Source organism: Podarcis gaigeae (genome assembly GCF_964106915.1).
Source record: "Podarcis gaigeae genome assembly, chromosome: 11".
Taxonomy (NCBI): Eukaryota; Metazoa; Chordata; class Lepidosauria; order Squamata; family Lacertidae; genus Podarcis; species Podarcis gaigeae.
The window spans coordinates 39,397,880-39,425,711 of NC_139687.1; the positions used below are offsets into that span (position 1 = coordinate 39,397,880).

The 27,832-nt window shown below is 39.3% G+C and overlaps 1 protein-coding gene across 5 annotated transcripts in view; it reads right to left on the reverse strand.

The window, feature by feature from the left end:
* Positions 1 to 27,832, reverse strand: part of RNF180 (ring finger protein 180) — a 49,542-nt gene that overhangs the window by 12,199 nt on the left and 9,511 nt on the right. For 3 of the 5 annotated variants that reach the window (XM_083703552.1, XM_083703553.1, XM_083703555.1), the window contains 5 exons: positions 27,573 to 27,668; positions 25,698 to 26,645; positions 2,007 to 2,084; positions 1,338 to 1,367; positions 971 to 1,184 (listed from right to left, as the gene is read on the reverse strand). In XM_083703552.1, the coding sequence (XP_083559678.1) occupies positions 971 to 1,184; positions 1,338 to 1,367; positions 2,007 to 2,084; positions 25,698 to 26,645; positions 27,573 to 27,668 (1,366 nt within the window). The remainder of the gene's footprint in view (positions 1 to 970; positions 1,185 to 1,337; positions 1,368 to 2,006; positions 2,085 to 25,697; positions 26,646 to 27,572; positions 27,669 to 27,832) is intronic. The other 2 variants (XM_083703554.1, XM_083703551.1) reach the window with 1 other exon arrangement.

Genomic DNA, 27,832 nt, shown 5'->3' on the forward strand with positions numbered 1-27,832 from the left:
CTGGTCCTGTGGGCATACCAAGTGCTCTTCCCCCGTTCCTGCAGATTTCAAAGCTGAAAACTTAATAAGGAAAAAGCTCTCTGGGCTGCAGGGTATCTAAGCTCAACCAGATAATGTTTGTACCCACTCTTTAATTTCAAAAGTTGCATAGCTGGAGAAATCTTAGAAGAATGGATTACTGCTATTCTGGTTTCTATTGCTATATTTTTAATGTTGTGAGAGAGGAATGCTTTGAGCTATTCACAGGAACTTGGACTGAGATAGATCATATTGTGGAAAAAACTGAAACACCTGCTGTAATCGTTAATTTTTGTATAGCCCATGCTTCTGGGTTTATTGTATCAAACAGGGTTGGGGGTGGACCTAGCAACAGGTAAGACTATTAAGCGAATGCATCCTGGGATTTAGGGTTAATTCTATTTAAAACCATGTATTTTTGTTCCTGCCACAAAAATTGTGTTCTGGATGCACCTGAAAGAAGAGATTGCGAGAAACTTGTAACCACTAAGGCTCCAACTAGATAAGAACATAACTGATTATGTGTTTCAAGCAGCTTCTGGCCCCCTAATGTAGGGACAGAGTGTTTGGCTATGGAGAAGTGAGTGCTACACACACAATCTCCCCAAGTGCTTTCCTCCCAATATTGGTGATTCTAAGCCCAGTTGAAGACAAATGTGTCTTGGAAGAACCTCCTGGCTTGGTGAGGGACAGTTTAACAGCCCCCCCCCCCCCCCGCTTTCCACTTTTGCTACTAACATGTGCACCGATCCCTTTCTCTACATAACTGGAATAGATGTAGATTTAGACACATGGATCTGCTACCATCATGCCTAATGTATGAGTAGTTACCATTATACTAGATTTGGAGTACAGTGTCTAATTAGTCCTGAACATTCACTTTGAGGGAAGACAGCTAAATATTTATGGTCGTTACTAGGAAAGATGAAATATATCTTTAAAAGCTTTATACCTGATTGGAAAAAAACTTGGGCAATTGCTGTGCGGCACAGAGGACACAGAGTGCTGGTTGGATTATCTTTGGCGAGTGTGCGTAGGCAAGGTTCACAAAAGATGTGGTGGCAGGGATAGCACATGTAAGGATTAAAATAAACATCCAGGCACACTGCACAGAGGTAGCTTTCCTTATCTTGCCAGTGTTCGTGCTCCTCTTCTGTATTCATAGCCTGGGGTAAGAGGGAGAAACAAAGTAGTGCTTTAAAATTATTTCACTCAGTCAAATAAGAGACACAATAAAGGCATCATGCTCCAAGTACGATGTGTATTCCCCCACCCCCACTAATATTTTCTAACATAACCCCAAAGTAAAACCAATGTACCTGAAGTAATGTGAATGCTTCTAGGTGGAACTAGAACAAAAAGAAACATGCTTTGCTGCAACAGCTGAAAAATAACACAATTCACCTCCCCCTATGTACGGCAAGCTTTCCTATTACTTGTGATGTGCGCATTTTATGAACTGTATTACAACAGTCAGCAAAAGAACGACAACACTGGGGCTAGGGGTAGGTGTATTAAAAAGTAGATGAGTGCTTAGCATGACTATAACAAATTATCTTCTTCTCTTATGAGAAAGTGAATGCTTACATCATCTTCAGAATTCCACATGCTGTAGTTGAAAATAGTGAGCAATGCAAGCCTGCGCTCATACAAGCTAGCCCACCTAGCACTTAATGGGTTTCAAGGGGAGTCAGTAGAAACTACCTCCACTGCCTGATTACTGCCCTTCCCTCCAGAAGGTGTCCCATTCAGGTGGGCTATGGATTTGGGGGATCTAACACAATCTAGCTGGTCCAACCTCCCAGCTTCAGATCCCCCAGATCACCCCAGCCTTCCCCTTCCCTGAGTCCTAGTCAGGAGGATGGGTTCAGAACCAGCACATGTGAGCCAAGGCCCTGCTCATGATCCAGGAAGGGGTGGGAGAGCAAGGGCAACTAAAAAAATTGGTGCCTAATCATTGCTGATGCAACCTTGTCTAGCTCAGATACCTGTGATTTATAGTTGGATGGCTCCTGCGCTTTTGTAGAAACCTTGCACCATGACCAAAGTCTTGCTGGTAAGAGAATCTAAGCAGTAGTGGAAATGGTATAGTCAAGCAATGTGTTGTTCAAGGCTACTTAGGAGTTTTGTAGCTAAGCAATAGATTTGAACTTGCCCACACCGGGTCCCAACTCTCTAGCACAATGACTAAGAAATCAAGAGCACAGGATGGCAAAATGGAAAGAGGAAACCCAGCTTTCATTTTTAATCAGGGGTTTCTAGATCTCATGGTTGCAGAGACATATTAAATAGGTATCAATCAATCAATCAATCAATCAATCAATCAATCAATGTCAATTAAATAGGACATATTAATTAGGTCTAGACATTAGAGGTCAGAAATGGGTTTCGGCCAAGGTCTGTTTTTTGTGCGTGTGTGCATCTCACTCCTCTTTCTTTTTGCGGTTGCATTCTTTTGCTGATGCCAAATTAAATTAGAATGATAAATCATTTCTGATTAGTTCCTCAGCTCAGATGACCTAAACTTGTCTACTTTATTTTGTCAATTGTGAATTTGGCATTGCAGATGGTAGCATTTTTGTTTTTGGCATGCAGTAAACACGAAGTCCTGAATGATTATTATTAACTTATTTAAACAATGTAAGTGATAATTGCCTCTTACCAAACATGTATATATAGATTCACGTCACTGCAAATATATATTCTCTTTTCAGCACCTTTTTGTTTAGGAAAACCTACCCAGACATGCAAAATTGACATGCATTTTAATCTGTAATTTAGCTTGTAATGTTTATTTTTAACTGGTGACTTATATTTTGAATTTTAAAAGCTTGCTTTTAACGTTAATTTCTTCATAAACTGCTCATAGGTTTTATTTTCCATTAACTGTTATATAAATTATGTTAAATGAAATGAATAAAAATACAATCATAGAGCCAAGTTGAGGAAAAATATATAGAATGGGACTGCTGCTCACATTTAATTTTTAAATACTGAAGTGTAATTCTATCAGATTCTAGTTTGGGATTACTTTGACACCATCCACAATTCCAGGCTGCTCTCAGTTCTTATAAACTAGTGAAAAGTTATTTTAATGGTGATTATCATCCCTCACTTGCCGCTGTCACACAATTCTCTCTGTCTTCTTCACTCAAAGCTTCTACAGTTTTACCTGAGGCACTGATTTAGTGGCAAGAGGCATCCTGTGGTAGAAAAGGTAGTAGGGATTAAGTAGTAAATTTAGAAAATAACAGCAAAAGGAAACAAGTAGTTCTATGTGATTAGTGTGAGATTAAAGCACTGAAATCATTTACCACCTAAAGATGTGGACCTTCCTCATAATTTGGCCTCTGAGGGTTCTGTGCTCAGACTGATGTTTGATATTTAGCAAAGTTGCTTATGGTTTTACACTTTGGAGAAATTTATGGCTAAACTTCACATATAATGGTTAGCAAAACAAGTCAAAGCATCCATGTTTGTATTTAGTTAATAATTTACTTTCACTTCCTCTCTATTTGGCTTCTCATTAAAAGGCAAAATAGAAGTAAAAAACGTCAAGGAGAACAAAGTAGGTTAAGAGGGTCTTTGGAGCTAAGAATTACAAAGAGCCATGGCCTCCTCTCAGGCTTTTCTACTTCACCTTGGGAGAGATAAATTGCTCACAGAGAAAACTATAAAGAAGAGTATATTTTTCAGCACAACATTTACATTTAAAGTGAGTGTTGTCTACTTATGGCACCTAGAATAAATGATCCATAGACAATTGGAAGCATAAAAGGGTGGAATACTACGGCAGTATTCATTGCAAATAAGTAGAGTTACTGCAACTAAACCTATTATATACTCTGGCACAAAGTCATTATACTCACTGTCTCCCATTTTGTATAACTAAACAGTTTGATTCATTTACATTGGCACTTATTGGAATTGGCGAATTTTCCTCAAATAAGCAAAGGAATATTGTGTATATATACAGAGTATCTTTGTCATTGCAGTAACATCTATGGCATGCAATTGTCTCCAGCAAAGCACATTTAAAGGAGATGGCTTCTCCCAAAGAACCCTAGGAACTGTAATTTCCTGCACACAGAGCTACAATGCCCGGCATTCTTAACAACCCACAGTTCTCATGATTATTTGGGGAATACCATATGCTTTAATGTGGGAAATACGGGTTCACATATGCATGTGTATAGACACAAAAGCAGTTACACAAGTGTTTATGGAAATCAGAGCCAGTACTAAATACGTGTCCTTGAAAACTACATTACTTGGGGCATCTGCATTACTGGATGAAAAGTTCACAGTTTGAGTTGGAAACAAATTCTTGGGGAAATAGCATTTGATTGGTAATACAGTCAAGCACATTCAATTGTCTATGTGTCAGGGGGAAAGCTTTATAATCACTACTGCTAGATAAGTTTTGTGTGAAATGAGAAGGGAAAACTGGGGCAGGACTCAAACTTATGGGTGAGAGATCTGTGCAAGAAGCATCTGGGCCACTTTGAGCTTCCAGTTATAAAACTGGTTAAGTGACACATGTTTCCAAAGGTGGGAACTGGTCTCAGGAGAAGAAGGGATGCTGGTTTTTGAAGGGAATAGTTCATATTAGACAACCTTGTTCTGAATCAAGAAATGGGTCATTATAACAAAGTAGTCCATTAATGTATACATAGATGCTCAGATTTACAGTGGGTTCTATGCATAGTGAGGAATGTGCTTGGTTGTAAAATCTACAGGCCAGGGGGCCAGTGTGAATTATGTGTTCATTTGTACTATAAACTTTACTGTGCTAAATCTAAATTTCTCAAAGTGAAAGCCTGATGTCCTTGAGGAGGCCCAAGCCACTGTGCAAAGATGAATTCAATTTGAACCCTTCCTCCCAATTACAGTACTCTGCATTCCATACTTCAGAACTGAAACTTGCATATTAGTGCTACAGTTGCATATAGCTATTCACTAATGCTGTATATTGAGTGAGATAATAGTGGCACAGCTGGGGTTTTTTGGTAGTTTTTATTGCTCCTTTTCATGCATGCACAATCTATGCACCCCACCCCGATATATTGTGAGTGTCTAGGTTTTATTTCCTCTTCTCCTTTAACAGCTTGATCTGAGCCCAAACTGAAAAATAACTGCCTACACAGACCACCTCCTCTGCCTTTCACACAGATGGATTCTAATAGGTGTATCCTTGACTGAGTGAGACTTACTTTAACAATATTTGAGAACCCCTGTGCTAAATGTTCTAAAACCCATTTCTGAAAGCATTGTTATTGCCTTGAAGAGCCTTTTTTTGCAAGTCTGCTCTCATCAAAGCACTGAACTGCTGCAAGTCTCATTGCAAGGAATGGGAATGACACAGCAATTTGAAGATAGGCCTGTTTTAGTATTTAGCAAAATTTCTGATGACATTCTGCAGCATCCACATTGTTAAATGCAGAAGCACTTCAAGAGCTTTACTGTTATGCAGCTTTTTAAATACTAATCCCCCCAGATCACTCCATGTCCTAATTGGAATGTCATTTATTAGAATATACATCTATAGTAGCAACTGATATTACTAGTAGCCAGATAGATGCTACTGGAAAGATTACATTTTTCAGTTTAAGAACCTTTGGGAATGCAGCTCTCAGTGAAGCCATTGGCAATCACCCAGGGAAGTAGCAATTTTTCCCATTACATGAAACAAATTAACGCAATAGATTCATGAAAATAGCTTCCCAAGATGCTTAGACATATACACATGCTCAAAATTCCCAAATGGTGGGCACTTTGTAGGCAGACAACAAGGTGTTGACAGTTGCGTGTCGAGGTCCCCAATACACCCCAAAGGAAAACACAATTAACACTTAATTTTTGTTTAATTTTTTTGGCATAATTTTGGCCACAACCTTATTCAAATACAGCAATGTGAGTGGTTGCTTAGGCATTGGTAGCACTAACTGCCCCCGCACGGGGACAGCTCTGACATTTGCACCCCCCGCGAAGTCAGGAAGGGTAACTCACCTGGGGAGAGAGACGGGACTGGGAACCATGCCTCACCTCTCCCCAGCATGCTCCCAGGGGCTTGCGTGGCCCTAGCCCCTTGCCAGGGGGTTTCAGACAAAAGCATGGGGGAGCCCCTGGGTTCCTTTAACGGTAAACCCTTCAGCAGCAGCAGCATTTTGGGGGGCAGACACAGCCGAATCCATACCCCTCCAGCAACCAATTCCAGATCAATGCCTAACCGCCAGCTGAGCACTGAAGCTCACCGCCAAACCACTCACAAATGCAACCCTTCCTTCAATCCCAAAGCAACCGCATCCAGCCAGGTGTCGTTCCCCATAGGGGAAAGATGCACCCCATCTGCCCTAAAGAGGGCAACAGCCTTGAAGGAAATAGCAGGGTGCAATATCACAGAACCACTGTTATTTTATTTATTTATATATATTTTATTTTATTTATTTATTATTTTATTTATTGTATTTTATTTTATTTTCCACCACCTTATTAACATGCTTTCTGGCCTGCTCGGTGGTAGTTTGTCTAGGCATTGGTTCCGACTATCTGCACCTGACCTCAGCAGGGCAGCACTGACGACTGGGCCCCACCATATTGTCAGTACAAGCAAACATCGTGGGGGAGCAATGAACCAGGATCAGACTCAAGCACACCCCAAATGCTCCTTGCGTGGCCCTACCCCTCGAAAGGGGTCGACAAAAGCATGGCAAATCCTTGGATTCCTTTAAAGGATTACCTTTGCGCATTGGAGGGGACAGGTGCTCCGACCCCCCCTCCAGACCACCTTGAACCAATGCCTTAAATTATTTTGAGTCCAGGGAGAGCTAGCATCAACTTATCCAAGTCCTCCTGCATGCAGGAATGCAAACTTATGCTGTAAGAAGACGCCAAGTCTTTCTCGTCCAGCTGCACCACTAGCACTGCGGGAGGACCTGCACAGGTCACACTCGACCGCACCAAAGGAAGGAACTCCTCCCAAAGCATTCCCCATCTGGACACCCAGTATATGTTCACATGGGCAGGAAGACTGAGATGGCGCCCCAGTCCAGACTCGTCAGCGTGCTTGCTGGCCCAGTGTACAATGCTTTATTATTTATTTATTTAATTAATTTTATTTATTTTCCACCACCTTATTAACATGCTTTCTGGCCTGCTCAACCGCCAATCCAAATGTGCACAGCTGCTCCTATGAAAAAAGGAAATAACAGACAGGCATCAGCACAGACATCATTGGTGACACTTCCTGATGTAACCCTTGTCAGCATCAGACTTCCAATGACCCGTATTCACAATCCTGTCTACTGACAGGCCCCCAGTGTGCAGCCTTTGCAGCAGCCCTATTCAGAAGGAATGAGGCGTGTTCAGCGGTAGGCAAGCCGCAGGCCGTAATAACTGGTGCACGACGTAAGCACATTGATGCCTGGCTAACGGGAACCCATTTTCATGCACTAGGAGCGGGCCACCCCCCAGGGGAATGAAAAGCCAAATATTTCTGGTATCCATAACTGGGCAAGGGCCCTCCTCACCTGTGAGGGGAAGCCTGATGGTGGCACTCCTGCCCACTAGGTCTGTTTTAGAGTTCCCAACTCTAATGACCAGCTCCAAGCAGATAAGGAAAAGTCCTGAAGCAATAAGCCTCCAGACTCTCAGCCCCGTGCTGGCTCCAACACAATTTCCCCAACCCTCACTGCACCAAAAATGCAATACTGAAAGGAGTCTCGCCTTGATCTTTAACCAGCAGACAAGTTATAACTTGTTGCAGGTACTGCATAGGTAAAAATTGACCAACTTCCTGCCCACTGTCGTATGAGGTTGGAGCCTATTCCAACTTTCCAAGGCACAACAGACTTTATACAAGGGTCTCTGAAAATTAAAGCTTTACTATAACAGACATTGCAGCGGACTGAATACTGATAGTTTTAACAGCACATCCAATCTGTAGCAGGTGGACCAAATACTGCAGGATCTGCTCAGAGGATGGGGGCCAGATCTTCTGAATGGCCGAGGACTGCCAGCTTAAGGCTAAGAAATCCATCCAGGCCTTCTCATAAGAGCTAAAAGCAGAAAGGGAAATGGAAGCTCCTGCTCTCTGTAATTGACAACTAATTGTTGTCAAAATGCCACAGGTGGTCTGGAAAAGTCTGGCAGTAGCTGAGTGTCTGGGGCCCAGGATCTGAAGCGCTCCATCTGAAAATGGGATAGAGTGTCAGCGACATCATTAGAGTATCCCGTAATCATGAAAGCAGAAAGCACAATATTAAACCTTAAGCAGCGCAGCTCGAAGTGTGAGCAGAGGGGCGGAGACTCTGCTGGAGCGTGAGGACTGTTTTGCCAAGACGCTCACCACTGCCTGGTTATCAGACCAAAAGCAGATCCGATGGACTCCTCGGGCCACATGTGAACTGCTACTACAATGGGGAAAACTCAAGAAAAGTTAGGTCAGATGATTGCTTTACCACACCGGGCTTGAGGCCATGGCTTTGCACACCAGCAGCCCCTGAAATAAAAAATTGCAAACCATCGCATGAGATCTGCCTTCACCTCACTTGGTAAGCGTACACGAAGGTAAGGGGACCTCAGGCCACGGGCAGCCTGGCCTAGCGGGAATGGAAGGGGCGGCCTGGGGCAACACTCTGCATGCAAGATTAATTAAGTGACCCAGCAAGATCGGATGTGATGAAGCATCACTTGCTTCAGAGGAAGTATTACAAAATAACTTCCTTCAAGGCAGACAGCTTCTACATAGGCAAGTGGTATGTTTTAGCAATGATATCCATCTGGATCCCTAAATAAATGTGATTGGCGTGCCCTGCCAGGCTCAAGGCCGGTGTACATGATGATGAAGGGACCCCGGGCCATGTGACAACCTGGCCAAGCAGGAACGGAAGGGGCAGCCAGGGGCAACCACCCTGCATGCAAAATTTAACTGCCCTAGCAAATGATAGGATCTGTCAAGGCAACACTTGCTTCAGAGGAAGCATAACAAGAATACTTCCTTCAAGGCAAACAGCTTCACCACAGCAAGCAGATGTTTGAGCAACAATATCAAGCTGACCCCCAAATACATTAAAAGGGGGCAGTAGGACCACTGTCTTATCCACTGCCAACAGAACACCCAGCTCCCAGAGGGAACAAAGGGTGTCCAGAAAGCCTACGAAGAGGCTGGTGTCACATGAACCAGCCAGTAAAATAATCCAAATAATGGTACCCCCAATTAAATGAGTCTTGACTCGCACTGTTCAATCCAGAAAGGCGCTAAAGGACTTGAGTGCTGCACGGTCTATTGCGCAACCCATCGGCATCGCCTTATCAAAAATAAGGAGCTCCATCCAAATTAAAGCCCAACCACTTAAAATCTTCAACAAGGCACCTCTTCCAATTTGTTGGTAAGCTCAACCACCTGATCCAGAGACGCGTATTTCACGAAACAATTCCGGAAGGATAGCGTCATTCACTGAGGTGCCTTTGGGATACGATAAATAAGGATCAGATGGAATTATATGGAACTTTCTTAGGGTGCTTCCTAACGCTATCGTTTGGATGCTCACAGAGAGCAAGAAGGACCTCTGTGTCCAAGATTACCAATCTCTTCTGTTCACTTTCACACACAGATACCTTGATGAAACCACCAGGCAGGGGAATGGGGGAGGAAGACAAGCCCCATTACACCCATTTTCCAGAAAGTTCTCCAGCTGTTAAGTTTTGCTGTCCTTGCTTACATTACAAAGCAGACTTACTTTGGTTTAAAAAATGGTTTGTCTCTGCCCACCCTCCCACTCCATGTTACATCTATATAATCACAGGATTGGAAGGGATTTAAAAAACCAATTTAATCTAACCCCAAACTCATCACATCATTATTATTTTTATTATAACCCAAAAACCCTCCAACAAAAGAATCTCTTACAGAGGAATCTACATTCACTTCTGGTAAAATACGTCAGAATTTAAGGAGATTTACTCACATTGGAATCAGTGGCTATAAAATGGCTAACTTTTTATTTTTGAAAAAATGCTTAATTAGCTTTGGGACTAGAATATTTTAAGAACAGCTGAAAGCAAAAGAGGCAAGCATTTCTATCTAGTTTACATGAAGTTTTTTTTGACACTCCTCTACTAATCAGTAATGAGTTAAATTTTTAAATTATTTTAGTTGCTTTGTTGGTCACATATCAAAACACAGTAACAGTAAAGGTAAAGGGACCCCTGACCGTTAAGTCCAGTTGCGAACGACTCTGGGGTTGTGGCGCTCATCTCGCTTTACTGGCCGAGGGAGCAGGCGTACAGCTTCCGGGTCATGTCGCCAGCATGACTAAGCCGCTTCTTGCGAAACCAGAGCAGCGCACGGAAACACCGTTTACCTTCCCACTGCAGCGTTACCTATTTATCTACTTGCACTTTGACGTGCTTTCAAACTGTTAGGTTGGTAGGAGTAGGGACCGAGCAATGGGAGCTCACCCTGACGCGGGGATTTGAACCGCCGACCTTCTGATCAGCAAGCCCTAGGCTTTGTGGTTTAGACCACAGCACCACCTGTGTCTATTTTGTTAATGCAAGCCTACAAATATTATAACTCACCAAGTAAAACTCAGACTTCTAGACATATGTTGTAGCCTGCTGCTTATACTGTACATTCTGTAGATGTAAATAAAATAATCAACAAAAATGAATCAACAAAGCTGTCTGGCTTTTGGGGCTTTTTTGGGGGGCATGGCTGTGAACTCCTGCATTCCAATTTTTTAAAAAAAGTAATATTTATTAAAGTTTCAAAAAGTTACAAAAGTAAGAAAAAAATAATAAAACAAAAAATTACAAAAAACTGAAAAATAAAAACATTTAAAAACAAATCATTTTTTCCATAACTTATCTTTCATTTACTTGTTTCCTTGACCTCCTCACACCTCCCTTTTTTGTATCCTAGTTCAATTAGTTAATTCAGCAAATCCTTTCCATCTTTGTTTTTATCTTAGTCATTTATCATAATATATTGTACCTTTACATTCTCACCTGTTGACAACCCATTTTTACATTCTCCTTTATAGCATTACTTCTAAAACCACATAACTTCATTCCAGCATCCTTCTAACATTCCTTAATTTTACAATGTTTCTGTAAATAGTCTTTAAATTTCTTCCAGCCTTCTTCTACCGATTCTTCTCCCTGGTCTCGGATTCTGCCAGTCATTTCCGCCAGTTCCATATAGTCCATTACCTTCATCTGCCATTCTTCCTTGGTGGGTAAATCTTGTGTCTTCCAATACTTTGCGATGAGTATTCCTGCTGCTGCTGTAGCATACATAAAAAAGGTTCTGTCCCTCTTTGGCACCAATTGGCCGACCATGCCCAGGAGAAAGGCCTCTGGTTTCTTCAGAAAGGTATATTTAAATACCTTTTTCATTTCATTATAGATCATCTCCCAGAAAGCCTTAATCCTTGGGCACGTCCACCAAAGGTGAAAGAATGTACCTTCAGTCTCTTTACATTTCCAGCATTTATTATCAGGCAAATGATATATTTTTGCAAGCTTGACTGGTGTCATGTACCGCCTGTATATCATTTTCATAATATTCTCTCTTAGGGCATTACATGCCGTAAACTTCATACCTGTGGTCCATAACTGTTCCCAGTCAGCCAACATAATGTTATGTCCAACATCTTGTGCCCATTTAATCATAGCAGATTTCACCATTTCATCCTGAGTGTTCCATTTCAACAGCAAGTTATACATTCTTGACAGACTCTTAGTTTTGGGATCTAACAGTTCTGTTTCCAATTTTGATTTTTCCACCTGGAAGCCAATTTTCTTGTCCAAATTGTATGCCTCCATTATTTGATAATAATGAAGCCAATCTCGCACTTTGTCTTTTAGTTTTTCAAAGCTCTGCAATTTCAATTTATCTCCCTCTTGTTCCAAAATTTCCCAACATTTCGGCCATTTGGCCTCCATATTGAGCTTTTTCTGAGCCATCGGTGACAACCACCTTGGGGTTTTATTTTCAAGTAGGTCTTTACATCTTGTCCAGACATTAAACAATGCTTTCCTGACAATATGGTTTTTAAATGCTTTATGTGCTTTGACCTTATCATACCACAGATATGCATGCCACCCAAATACATTGTTGAAACCTTCTAAGTCCAAAATGTCTGTGTTTTCAAGAAGCAGCCATTCTCTCCTACCGTACAACGCTACTTATCATCCAGTGTACTCTGTTATAAAATAGGAACTACATTTTTAGACAGCTCTTAAAGCTGAGCAACACCACTTGGCATCTTTTTGCAAATTAAAATTTGCAGATTTTGCCTGGAGGAATGGTACCATTAATTACATAAAAACTGAAATGAGAATGACTTTGATTTGGCATTTATCCAGTTTAGACTTGAATACACACACAGCAGAATGATGTGGTGGAATGGATGGCACTGCTTCAGGGTGCAGGTGCAGGATGCCATTCTGAATGTGCCCAATTTTAAAAAATCTGTCCCTGCTAGTTAAAAACTAGGACATCAGCCCTGCTATGCTAGTTTTATACTTGCAGGGAGTTTTTTTGCACATGCAAGCATAAAACTTTTTCACATGTAACCTGAAGTGGTCCATTCTTCTACCTCCGGACTCTCACATCTCACTTCAGCTTCATTTCCTGCATATATAGATCAGAATGTGCAGCTAAAGTGATAGACTAGAATACACCTATTCAGACTACAAGAGATTTTTTAAAAATAGTCTTCTTTAAAGACTATTTCCACATAAAAAAGATTAATCCAGCAAAGCAGCCATAATGTGTGATGCTTTTTTATGCACAGGGAGTAGGGCATCCTCACCTGTGGTTTGAAGCTTCTGTCTAGCACCTCAAACGTTTGCAGCCTCATCCTGCTGCTTGTTTAGAGAAACTGTCTCATGCTTCAGAAAGGTGAGAGGTGTAAATAACTGATCTGTTACCATTCAAATAATTATCCCAAACACAGGATTTAATGTCAACTCTAATGAAATATGTGCTTTTCATGTAACCCTTATTTTGCAAGTAAGCAGTTGTAGTTTGAAATTATACTTTTAGTCAATATTCATTTATGCAGATACTACATAAAATATTAATTCAAGCTATTGTATCTTTAAAATGAAGATAGCAGCTCAATGACAGAATGTGCGTAGCCTTTCAAGAGATCAATTGAAAACTCATACCTGCCAAATAAAGCTAAATTAAAAATTTAACAGATGGTTTCCAACCACTGCAATCAATACAACAGCTTTTAACTCAACTCAAGGTGAAAAAGCACCCTTATAACTCTAAAAAAGAGAGAGTATGATTTCAAAATGTAAATTTAATTCCTGTTTTCCAACAAAAGCTCATAAGAAATAACAAGATTTCTGGTTTGGAATAAAACACCACCAGCAAGCAATAGCTGCTATGTAATCTAGAGGAATTTATATTTTGAATTTGTGCTGGTACTGTTGCTTTGAATGTTAAATTTATCTTCATATAAAGAGCTTAACAAATAATGAGCATACATTAACTTTCAGACATTTATTCTTAACTGTTGGCCCTGTGTACATTAGTAAAGTAAAGGATCTTCCATTCCTTCTATTGGTGGTGTCCTATAACTGCCACACAAACAAACCAGAAGTTGCTGTGTATTGAGCATTAATTACTTGATTGTAAGAAAGCCTCTACTATACATAGTTTACAAAAATATAACACATTACTTATTAAAAACAACTGAAAACATTTATTTAAAAAAAATTCAAACAATGATTAAAATCAGCAGCAACTGAAAAGAGATGTAACTTCTAGGGGCGTAGCTAGGCTTATCTAAACAAAATGTTTTAAGCAGGCAGGGAAAACAATACAATGTCATATAACCTCTGTGTAAAAATATCAGGATGCAAAAAATAAATAAAAAATCACTACACAGGTCATCTGGAAAAGGCTTGAGTCAGCATATACGTTGGGCTGCCTATGAAGACAGTTGGAAACTTCAGCTAGTGCAGAATTTGGCAGCCAGGTTACTCACTGGGGCAAGACAGTTTGAGCATATTACATCGATCCTGGTCTGACTGCAGAACAACTTGGAGAAGCTCATCTTAAAGTGTTTGTAGTAGCCCCACAGTGCAGTACATAATGTAGGCATGGACCTTCTATGAATTATTGTATTAGTGTGAGATGACTTGTGCTCATTTGTGATGGTGGTTATATCACATTGTTTTCTGAATGTTTATTGTGCTACATATTGCTTAACTTTGGGAATAGTTTGGTTTTAGTAGTTATTAAATTATCATCATGAGATGAACGGAAGAGGTTGAATATAGGAAAAAGCAAAGAAGCAGGCATCTAAGGCAAGTGACGTTATTGATAAATGTTCTGAACTTGAATTTTTTTTATATACTGTATATAAAACAAGTAAATGAAAATAAGTCTCAGAAACCTAATAGTGAAAATATTGTTAGTTCCAGCATTCTGAGCACCAGTTTTCAAATACAAAATGCAAACAAGTTGAGTGATATAAGCACTGACCTCAACCTTGGGGGAAAGTAAAAGAAAACTCTGATTCCATTTCAGTGCACAAACAGTCTTGAACTCGCTACTAGCTCTGATAACTCTGTTGCAGATTCCAAATACTGCAGTGAGATTGAGCATACGCTTCATTGTGGTGAAATAAGAAATTATGGTCACTTTTGTCAATGACCATTGATCCAGCCCTATGGAGAATAAATGAAGAACTGTGAGATTATGTAGAATGAATATGAACAAAATTTAAAGAAGATTTTCTGCAATCTAAGAGGCCTTCTGGTGCTGGCAGTCTTTATCATTTATCTAAAGCAGTGTTTCCCAAGTTTGGGTCTCCATCTGTTTTTGGACTTCAGTTCCCATCATCTCTGGCCACTGGTCCTGCTAGCTAGGGATGATGGGAATTGTAATCCAAAAACAGCTGGAGACCCAAGCTTGGGAAACCCTGATCTAAAGGACACCTCTTGAATGGAGAAAAGACTAGGAGGAATGCTTATGTACTCTTAAGTCAATAGGCTCAGATTGTTTTTTTTAATTTTTTTGTTCCCCAATGGCTTTTGCTTGGAGGGACATATTTCATATAGGTAAGGAAGGTTTTAATGGCTAGAAACATGCCCACGAATTTATAAGTATGAGAATTCTCTTGGCTATAAAAACTAACTTTTGGCTATGAAACAGTGAGGATCAGTCATTGGAAGGGTGGATGCATTAGAAGGGCAGATTGATGAAAAAGTCAAGTATTGGAGGTGTGTTCTTAGAAGAGTTGTAGCTGCAGTCAAAGCTTTAACATTTTGAGGACTGTCTTTCAGAGGAAGCACAAATCGCTTTGGATCTATTCATAATGGAAACTTTATTATGGTCACAGCTGAATTTGATCTAATTTTAGTAAAGCACGTATCAAAATATGGAACCCCAGGCAAGGGTCTTAAGTTGAAATAGATAAGTAATCAACAACATGGAAGATAAAGTTTTGAATCACATTACAGAATAAACATATTCTGCAAAGCATTTTAAAAATAAGTATAAATGTCTGACATAAGTCATGTTGACCAGCTTTCTTTGATAATTTGATATGTGAACAAAAATGAACAGCCTGTAGAGTGTTTTATTTGTTTTCTCCCTAATCCTGGCCATAAATCAGAACAGCTGGCTGATGCAGTTTTTAGCACACTTAAGACATATAAATATTGAATACTGTAGAGGGCAATCATAAAACACTGCAAGCAAAATGCCTGGATTGTACAAGGGTCTTCTAGTGAGAATAAAAGCTCAATGTTTTCATGCAATGCCGTGCTCACTCACTGAACCTAATCGGGGTATGTGCAGCAGAATGCACATACGCTATTGAAAATGCAAATAAGCTACAGTGGTACATCTGGTTACGTACTTAATTCGTTCCGGAGGTCTGTTCTTAACCTGAAACTGTTTTTAACCTGAAGCACCACTTTAGCTAATGGGGCCTTCCTTTCTGTTCTCATCCTGAAGCAAAGTTCTTAACCTGAGGTAATATTTCTGTGTTAGCGGAGTCTATAACCTGAAGCGTATGTAACCTGAAGCATATGTAACCCGAGGTACCACTGTATTGGATTCCTTGGCCTGCTTCAAAAACTTATATGTATTTTTCTCATCATCTACTCATCAGTGGGAGGTATTAGAATCACACTTGACAATATCCAGAAATGTTTCTCTAAAAAAAATGTCTGGCACTCAGTCATCTTTAAATGAAGCTTGTCACAGCTTAATCAAAACTGGAACCAAATTATTGCAGTATTACATAATGATCTGCTATAAATAAGAGAAACCCTTAACTCGCAGTAAAGGTACAGAATTATTTAATAAACTGGAGTCCTTGGAGACAGCACTAATGGCACAAATGTGGGACACATTTTGGACTGATTCAACATAGCAAGAAGTTTCAATCTGCTGACATCAACATTAGTACTGTGACAGAGCTGTAGAATTCATTGACATTGTATATGAAAGATGCTGGTGATATGTTTGAATTTTTTGAACCAGCTGCTATGGAAAAGCCAGGTTTGAGCAACTCTAATGATATGTCCAATAAACAGCAGCAGAAAAAGAAACTTCAGAGTGACGAATCACATAAAACTGAAACAAAATTTAATGCACATGAAAGCTTCAAAATTAACACATATAAATGTGATAATTGATAGGTTCATCTCAAAACTGGAGAGACCAAAGTTAGCATGTAAGAACCTTAATACTTCAAAGTTTGTGATCCTATTAAAATGCCAGAAATGGAACAATTAGAAGCGCAGATACACACAAAAGATTTGCAATATTACTATCAGGATGACTTGGCAGGATCATTCATTAATGAATGCAGCCACTTCAGAAATTATTTATTAAGTATGGCAGAAGGACATAAAAGCATCTTGAAAATGTGTGCAATGATGAGAGACAAACTACAAGACGTCTTCCCATAAACGGACATACCACTCAGAATTTTCTTTGCACAGCAGCAACCAATTGCACAGCCAAAGAAAATTGAGTATAAAAACATATTTGTATTCTCAAATGTTACAAGAATGACTTAGCGCATTAGCCACAAAGAATATTGAAGTAGAAGTAGTGATTACAATAGATGATGAAGATGTGATTGATGCCTTTGTGATGCAGAAAGCACATCAAAAATGTTGCATAGTGACAACATAAAGTACAATACTTGTAAATTCCTTGTTTTTTATTTAAAATATGTAATGAAACAAATGTGTAATACATTTGTAAAAAATACCCTATAAATTCTTTATATAACTTGTTCAAATCAAATTATTCTTATTCAAAAAACTTACATAGAATTTATTACATTTCCCAACCCCCTTTCTAATGAAGAAGAAATAAAAACATTTTCTTGCTTTGAAGCAAATAATTTAATCTTTTTGTCCTAGGAAATCAAAGCGAGATAATAAGCTTAACATAAAATGAATTTGGGAACAGCATGGCAGTAATCAGGACTGCTTTCCTGCCAACTGTGTTACTTCCAGTTGCATGAATTCCTGTAACTGCAATTATGGCACCGTTGTAATTATCTGTACAGCAGAACCCACTATCACTGTTTGGTGGGGAAATGTACTAATTGTGCATCCCTTGTCGTTTTAATAAGAGACACTGTCATGGGCTGCATGCTTCCATAAGCCACCATTTAGAGGAAAACAAACATATATAGAAAAAATGGGAGCAGCTTTTGAGAGTCGAAAAATAATTCTGAATAAACAAAATAACATGCAATATAAAGTTAATGAAGGACAATAATTACAGATGTTAGACAAATCTCTTATTTTAAAAGAGCAAGTGAGGCCTCTATCATATATCAACACCACATTCTGCTATGTTGGCAGAAGCTGGGACAGAGCAACGGGAGCTTACCCCATTGCATGGATTCAAACTGCCAACTTTCTGATCAGCAAGCCTGAGAGGCTCAGTGGTTTAGATGAGTTTACCAGGCTAAATGGTGCATAAAAATGCATAATTAGTGAAAATAACATGCAAAAATGTATATTAAAATTAATCTATTAGGCACAATTGCATACAAGCAAATGTGCATTAGGAGACTCGCTGATGAATTTTCATGAGGACTTTTACAAAAATCAAAAACTGATACAGAAATGGGGGGGAACTGAAAATTGGTAAAATGAAAAATTGGGAGAAACTGAAACAGATTGCTGTGAGGTAATAATTCTTTAGCCATTATAAAGCTCATTTCACAACTACTCAACTCAGATAAAGAGTTTTATATTCCAGGTTGAGGTAAAATGATGCAATAGGCTATATTTATTAAGCCCGGTATCTACAGATCTGCCAGAGAAACTGAAACCCAATCTAGTGGGCTGGAGAAGTTTTGGATGCCCCCCCCCCCTGTTTTGGCCACTACAAGTGCCAGGTCTGTGGATTCAGCACTCTATGAAGCCTCGTCACTGCTTGCTAGGTGTCAGGATTATAGGCTGACAGTGCATTTCTATACATGTCTAGTCAGAAGCAAGTCCCATTGAATACAATGGAACTTACTTCTAGGCATTTATGTATCTATCATCTATCTATCTATCTATCTATCTATCTATCTATCTATCTGGAATTTCTATCTGGAATTTCAGTTTAAGGTTTAATCCCTATTGTATTCAATGGGATCTACTTTTTAGCAGACACATAGAGGATTGTGCTGGAAATGCATGTACAGAATTTTAAGAGACACAAGTCTAAAATCAATGATTACACTTCCCCCATAACAGTTTGACTTGCTTTGCTGCTTCAACAGATTTTCTGCAATGACACACAAAAACTCCCTTCTAATTTCAGGTTTCTTGGGACTAAATCTGGAATAAACAACATTTTGTAAGCATACTTATGTAACAAATATCTATTTTCATTCCTAGGAGCTGAGAGTTGAATCTCAGGATCCCTCGAAATGTCAATGGATGGTGAGGCAGCCTGTGTGCTGCAGCTGCTTCTCTTGTGACCTTGTATTGGATCCGGAGCCAGCTGCATCTCATCCTCCCCTGTGATTCTGAGGAGACCCTTAGGCAAACCTCTGGCATTGTCCATGTCAGCTGATTTCCTTGGCTATCTCTTTACTTTCCAAAACCTCCCTCCTGCTCAAGGGCCAGGAGAAAATTGCTCTTCGAGTGAAGGCAGCGCTCAGCATCTGATTTGGTGTTCTTGCATAATAAATGCCACTTACTCTGCCTCCACTCTCTTTTGTTCCTTTTTAACAGATTAATTGAGCTGGTATGTCAATCCCATTGCCTACTGATGATGAATGTTGCCTTCTGGATTGCATCCGTATGTTTTTGGTTTGGAAGCCTTTTGGAGCAGTAGATGGCTTTTGCAACTTAGTACACCCTAGGGCACACCAGCAAATAAATGTAAGATGGTCCGATGAAAAAGAAGGGAGGGATCCTGCACCTTTAATAGTTGTATAGAAGAGGGGATTTCTGAACAGTTATTAAAGGTGCAGGAGTCCTGTGCTCTCCATCTCTCTCTTGTCTTTGTGAATTTTTACTTTTCCTGGTGCATCCACACCAAGCATTCATTTCATAATCGCAGTATTCATTTTTAGGGGTGTATCCACACAATGCCTAGCTGTATTTGAACATGCCCCAATTTCCCTCCATCTTCAAATTATGCAGATTTTATCTAACTGGAAAAAAGCAGGTAAGAATGATGAAGTCTAGTACAGTGGTACCTTGGGTTACAGACGGTTTAGGTTACATATGCTTCATGTTACAGACTCTGCTAACCCAGAAATAGTGCCTCGGGTTAAGAACTTTGCTTCAGGAAGAGAACAGAAATCGTGCTCCGGAGGCATGGCGGCAGCAGGAGGCCCCATTAGCTAAAGTGGTGTTTCAGGTTAAGAACGGATCTCTGGAAAGAATTAAGTTCTTAACCCCAGGTACCACTGTATAGGTGTGAAAAGTAACAAGCGTATCCTGCCTCTCCTTAGATGCAGAGGGAATCAAAATTGTAGGCTGCCACAAATGACAGATGTTGTCAATATGACTGCTCTCATTAATGGCAGAAATGCCAGGCTTTTTGAAGGAGCACAAACTAAGCAAACAACTGCAGAAAGGAACTTAGTATGATTCTACAACAAGCTGCTCTTCCTGGAGGCTGACAATTAAAAAAACAACTGAAAAAAAATCCTGCTGTTCCTTGTGCACATGCTCAGTGAGGTGAAAAAGGAAGTGGGTGGGAAGTCTATAAAAACAGGAGAGTGTGCAAATACAGAATAAGGATATAGCCGCAGTGCACCACCCACTGGTGTGGATGTAATTACAGTGGATATAAATACATTAAATTCTCAAAGGTGTGGAAAATGCCATACTAGCTTAATTCTACTTAAAATGGAATGAAAAAGAAATGAAATTGAAGGAAAAATTAATGTGGGAGTGCCCCATGAGGAGGATTCTGAGTCATAATCTATAGCTCCAGCAGTACATTTTTAATGCAAGTTTTCACTAACATTTAACCTCCTGTTGCACAGAAAACTGCAAAGAATGTAGATGTTGTCTACCAAGACATTAGAAAACAATATGGAATCCAAGTGGGACATCTGGTCCTCTTCTCCAAATCTCCTTTGTTTTGCCATGGACTCAGCCAATGTGTACTCCCACTTTCTTAGTTTCTGAGATAGGGGCTAAGTTCCATAGACTACTAAAACAAGTCTTCAATCTGCACCCCCCCCATGGGCAACGTGCCACTTCTCAGTGGCCTATTGAGGGTGTCTCCAGACTGACACTATTTTGCAGAAGGGATTCAACTGTATGTTGTAATAAACTTAAAGGTAAAGGGACCCCTGACCATTAGGTCCAGTCATGACCGACTTTGGGGTTGTGGCGCTCATCTCGCTTTATTGGCCGAGGGAGCCAGCATATAGCTTCCGGGTCATGTGGCCAGCATGACTAAGCCTCTTCTGGCAAACCAGAGCAGCACATGGAAACACCATTTACCTTCCCGCCACTTATCTACTTGCACTTTGAGGTGCTTTCGAACTGCTAGATTGGCAGGAGCAGGGACCGAGCAATGGGAGCTCACCCTGTCGCAGGGATTCGAACCGTCAACCTTCTGATCGGGAAGCCCTAGGCTCTGTGGTTTAACCCACAGGGCCACCTGTGTCCCTCTGTAATAAACTTAGGTTTGCACAATTAAAGCGGATTAAAGCGCTCTTTGGAAAGTAATGATGAAATGCTTTGAAAACTGTGGGATGAACACAATGCAAACAATCAGAATGAATGATGGATGACTAACCCCCACAAAAAAACTGGAATACATGCTCAACAAAGACCGGATATAATCTAACCTCCATGTAAGCTTTGTTCAAGTAGATCAGGGTGAATGTTCAATAAATAGGTCAAGTGGAAAAGCCCCGTGTTTTCTAATAATGGCCAAAGAATTGGAAGACAGAGGAGAAATGAGGGGTGAGGTGTGCTCTGCCAAGCACTAAGGTTGTTGAGTAGCCTTAAAAACACCTTCATACTGTCCCAACTATCTTAGGTAGGAATAGAAAGTCCTTCCATTCTAAAAAGGTGGTCAGCTTGTGTGTATCCAGGCTAGTTGGTATGTATTACAAATATAAATGAATTTATACTGTATATACTTAGTCTGAAATTTTTGGTGACTTCACAGGACCAGGTGAAAAGAAGCCTCAAATTAACTCTTAATCCATTATAAATTATATACTCCTTCAATTTTTCTTTACAGTTATTTCAGTGACCCCCAAATTATTATTTTTGCTGAATAATTCCATTGTTTGTGAACCTTCTGTCCCATAAAATAAAGTGTGATATGGACACACAGTGGCACAATGAATCAGTGTGTCTGGCTGTTAACTAGAAGGTTGGTGGTTCAAGTTCGCCCAGGGACTACTGTGAGCAGGATTCCTGCCTTGTAGGGGGTTGGATGAGATGATCCTCAGGGTCTGTTCCAACTCTGCATTTCTATTATTCTATCTAAGATTAGTCATACTTAGAAGAGATCCTTTGATATTAATGAAATTCAGACCACTCATTTTAATAAGTGTACTCTTAGGATAATTTAGTTGGCTATCACCCATAATTTGTATCACTTATTTGCTTTGGTCAAAAAAGCTACCATTAATTTCTTTAAAAAAAAACACATTCCACATGAAGGTAAACTGAAAACAGTAGAGTCTGGTCTAGTCTGTGTGGAAGCTGGGACATACATTTTTATCCCTTTTAAAAATTTCAAACATTGGCCACAGTAATTACAATACTTGAGTCTCCTCCTTCTCTCATCAGGAAACCTCACACGTAAATAATACGTTACTGACATATATATCCTTCAAGTTCATAGTGGTTTATAGAAAATTAAAATGCCAGTGATCAAATGCAAGACTGGGCTGGATCAATAATTTTGTGTTAGGGCAGCGGTTTTCAGCCTTTTTGAGTTCATTGCTCCCTTGACCAACTACATTTTTTCTGCAGCACCCCTATGGGCTCAGGAGCTCAGTTATGTTACCCCTTGCCTGCAGAGCTGGCAGCCTCTTGCCCTTTTTGGAGTGTTCCATGAGCCTCCTCTCCATTCCCTTCTCTTTAGGAGTTGTCCGGGCAGCTGCTGCTGTTGCCCCTGGTTTCTGAGATGCCCCCCTTCCCCTAAGAGAGGAGCCACCTCACACTACCCAACAGAGGCCTGGGACTTGTCTGTCCATTCCCAAGGGCTGGCAGACTGGCTGACTGGGCTCCTTTGCCCGCTTGCTTGCTTGCAACCAGCACTTCTGACCAGCCCCACAGGCACAATTTGCCTATGGAGCTTGTAGCCGGGGCTGCTTCAGCAAACAGCTGTGCAAGCTTTTGGGAGGCACGAGCTGTGGGAGGGCATCAGAGAAGGAAAGAGGGACAGAGGCCAGTGTTGGACATGGCACCCCTGTGTTATTACAAATGCACAACAGAGTCTTTCCATGGTCTGGAATTAGAAAAAGCATTCAACAAATGGGAAGGGTAGATGCTAATATGTCTGTGCCCTTATTTGTTTGTTTGTTTATTTTCACTAGAATGTCCCAGGGTGGTATACAATACAATATTGTACAATAATATAATTCTGAATTATTAAAATAAATACGACCGTTCCAGCCAGAACACAACACCAGTATAAAGAGGCATGTCTTCAGCATATGGTGAAAGCTATACAATGAGAGTGCTAGATGGGAGAAAGTTCTACAGTTTAGGGGCTGCCACAGTGAAAGTCCTCTTCTGGGCCATCAGTTCCATAGGCAGAACTATGAAGATGGAGCCAATATTTCAGATATTTGGCGCATAAGTCATTTAGGGCTTTAAATGTTACTGGGAGCACCTCGAATTAGGCCTGGGCTTCAAACAAGACTAAAATAGATCCAGGTAATCAGTTTTCCCCCAAACATGCCTGAAACTGGGCCACTACTGCCTTCTCAAGCACCCTCTTCAAGTAACTAAGGCAATGGCAAAAACAGAAATGAAACTGATATCTCAAAACCAATGAGTGTTTCAGTAAATAGACATTTTACTTATATTTTCTTTTGATTAACTTAGATTAATTACCAGGATACTAGTCACCATCATATTGCAAGCTAAACAAAACCCTTGTTTGATAAGTGACAATTAATGTCTTGCATATAATTTTGCTTTATGACAATGATTCAAATGTTTGGGAAGAATTAATGTCATTTTAAAAAAAGATTCAGTGTGAAGAGCTCCTTGTACTGTAACAGTAATATTTTAAAAAACTATATCACATATTCAGTTGTCCATTTATTTGTTTTCTCCCCAACTTTTAAACAAAAAGAAAGTTCAAGAAAATATTTTCGCTTTTTATCATTCACAGTGTTTCTTTTCCAGTAATAATTTATGAATTGTTACAAAAATTATTCTTGCTCTTACTAAAAATATTTTAAACTCAAATGGTACCAGTTTTTATGAGGCAGAAGAACAGTTCTTTGGCAGACAGATTGCAGCCATTTATCACAAGCTTTTAACAAAGGCAATTTTGGAATGGATATATAATAAAATCAGCCACAAGAACCAGCTTATTACAGAAATGTTGGCAGACTCTGAGCTGCAGCAGTGGCAACAAGTATCACTATTATGCTTAAAACCTATAATCACCAGATGTTAGCAGTGTTACTGTTTTTAATCTATAAAACATTCTACAAACAAAATACACCATCCTATACCATGTAATGCTCGTTCATAAAAGTTTAGCTACCATTGTTTTGTAGCTAGAGGAAATTTGGTGCCCCCTGCTGTTAAAAAAACCACACTTCTATTATTGCATACTTACTGGGGAGTCCCTTATACAGGAAGATTAGCAGCAAAAACACAATACTATAGTTCCGGTGGAATGATACATTATGCTGTGTGGAATTACATTAAAATAGAAATATAGAATTTTAATGAACTTGAACTGTAATGTTTTGGTGCGTGGGTGCATTCTGACAACACAATATAGGAAAATACACCCTATTGTCTGAGAGAACAATATTAATATATTGTATTAACTATAAAATATGTGGAAATATTTATAAACATAATTCTTGGATTCATACAGGGTGAAAATAACATGATGAATGATAACAATGATAGCAGCCCTGTATAGGGAAGCTTTTTAATGTTTGATGTTTTATTACATCTTTATATATGTTGGAAGCCACCCTAAGTGGCTGGAACAACCCAGTAAGATGGGCAGGGTACATAGCTGTCAACGGTTCCTTTTTTAAAGAGAAATTCCCTTATTCCAAATAGGATTTCCCTTAAAAAAAGGGAAAAGTTGACAGCTATGGCAGGGTATAAATAAATTATTATTATTAACAATAGATAATTTCATAATGGGAAATTTTATGTAGTCATGTAATGTGAAAGCTCAAAATGATGTTTATGCAGTTGTGCACATGACTCAAATAACCTGTAATATTTTAATGCACATGTTCACTTGTGTATATGGCTTAGCTATAGGAAAAACCTCACACTGACTGTAGGAAGTAGAAAGCTGCAAACAAAACTGAAGAGGAGCTATTTTCAAACATGAGCACAAAAATTTAAGAATAGAATAAGCAGTCTTTTCACCTTTTATAGAAGAGAACTTGTATTTGTAGTTTGTCAGGTAGAAGAACTACATTACAGGAAGGGAGATCACATTTTGATTAGAAACAAGAGATTATTGAAAGCCTTTCTGTCTGTTTTGATTAGAAACAAGAGATTATTGAAAGCCTTTCTGTTTGGATTTAAGTGAATGCTCATGATGAAGGACTTGTTCTTTATACTGATACAAGTTTTGGGTGCGAGAAAAAAATAATTAAAATGTACACAGACATAGTTTCTTTTCTACATTTTTGGTATAATCTACTAGTGTTTTTCATAAGAACAGGAAATGTTTGTACATATTTTTGTACTTTAGCCAATGGGTCCATTCAGACATTGTGTGAAATATAGGTAATGAACTATGGTTTGATGTTATGTATGAATCAACAAAGCATGGTTTGCAATTGTCTGCACCCCCCAAAAAGAACAGTTTGAAGTAGGTTTGTAAACCATGACTGATGCTAACTATAGCTTAGTAAGATATCTGAACTGATATATATATCATGGCTGCAGCCATTACTCCCACTTAGAGGCTGCTGTCTCTAACATGATAACGTTTGGTATGATTACAATCTCTATTTTATTGTACATACCTGCTTCTGAGGCCACCTCTCTGGCCACCTCTTCTTTCTCCTCAAACTGTTCAGTCGGTTCCTTTTTCTCTTGCTCAATTTTTGATCAATAGTTGTGAAAGGCTGAAGAAGACCAAGAGGTGTGATGTGCTTCTGCACAGTATCTTCTTCTGTAGTGCTCTCTGATGAAGACAGGAACAGCTGCTGGTCAACAGTAGTGCTCTCAAGATACTGTTTGGAAGCTTTTAAACCATGATTAAACTCTGCCTCTTCTTGTGCAAATGCACCATAAGAAGTAACTGAAAAACTGTTTGGAAGCTCACCAGCATCTGATTTAAGTGGGAAATGAAAAAAATTATGTGTTCTGGTGGACTTTAATTGTAAGCAACCCTTTGTGTAAAAAGGCTGTGCTTCATGTTGTCTGGAGAAAACAGGTCTCTTAGCGGTGGAAGTTCCATATAAAGTAGGCAGCAAAACAAGCTTCTCTCTGAAGTTCATGTCTAAACTCTGTGATTTTCTATGAAAAGCTTTTACAGTGTATTTGTCATTCACAGCCAGTGAAGCTGAAATACTTGTTTTTGGATTAGACACTTTGAAGTGTATTTTTTTACTGTTCATCTCAAAGTTGGTTGATCTTACCTCTAGGCAAAGTGCCTCCATTAACCGTCCAATGCCATTGTTATTTTTGGCTACACATGGAAGTCTTTGATTTCTGTCTTCCAAAGATCCACCTGTCACAGTCTGCCATATTTCGTTGTTAAAGTCGGAATGAACTTTACAAAGAGACAAGTGCTTCAGTGGCGATATTGCTGATGTAACTGAACTAACTGTTTGGTAGTCAGTTCGCCTCTTGCAAAGATGGATGTTTGTAAATTGGCCACAGGAGCATTTTGTACTATTGACGAAATTAAAACCCCCCAGACGGGCCCCACAGAATGGGCAGTTCAGCTTTCCAGTTGTCCACTGTGCCTGAGGATAATGTGGAGGGAAACAAACAATGAATTATTTGTAATCCAGAAGATAAGACATAAATCTTTTTTCAAACAGAGCAGAAAAGCATGTAAACATTTGTTTTATGACTGAAAAAAGGCAATGGACCAATGTAATAATTTCAAAGGGTTATTTGATATTCCTAAATACTCTGAGACCTTAGTTTTATATTAAGTAAGGCATATATTTAACATGGAACTTTGAGGGGGAGGGTAAGGGTAACCTTTGAACAGTCTTGTAAACTACAATCCTATGCAGAAGTCAGTCTGTTCAAATCTTTTTGTTAATATATAGTTTATTGAAAAATTTCAGTAGAGTGAAAAGTCAAAAGAAAAGAAAGAAGTGCTTAAAACTGTGATACAATGCAATATTTGGGTATATAAGTAGTACCATGATTCTAACGAGTATAAAATTACGAGTATAAAATTACGAGTAAAAAAAAAGTCATTGTGCTTTTTATAAATGTATTCCATACAATCTATGTTTGTATGTTGCAAAAGTAGTCATAGCTTCTATCCATCTTTCAAAAGGGCCATGGTGTTATCTTTCCAATAAATCAAAATCAGTCTTTTAGCAGAAGAGCCCATTTACATCTGTTGAAATCTTACTGAAGTTTCAGGACTTATGACACCAAACGAAGTATGGGAATAGCATTATGTATTGCAATTTTACAGAAACTTTGGATGTGTTGATGTGCATACTAAATATGGCAAGAGCAGAGTTGACACAATGACTTGCTTATTATAAGCATTTGAAAAGGCATTTACCTACTTAAATAACTATAAAATATGTAATGATATAACTGTACTTCTAAGGCCCTTTATAATGACCTAGATATTGTTTACTTTCTATAGAATATTGCATAGGATATTAAAAAGTTATGCGAGATAAGTAAAATGAACATACGTTTTCTATTATACGAGTCACCCAATCTGGAAGTGCTTCTATGTTCATGTGCCACACATTACAGATATCCTGAGAGGCAGTAGAAGTGTGAGGTTCCTGTTGAATTAAGATTCAATATATTAATAACATTCTGACCTACTTTCTATTTTCAAATACCTTTCGTTGATATTTCTACTTCCAGTGCCATGAACCAGTTCCTTTGTATCCATTTCCTGCATTCTTTATTCCTTCCTCTTTGCCTTCAGGCAAATGTGTCCTTT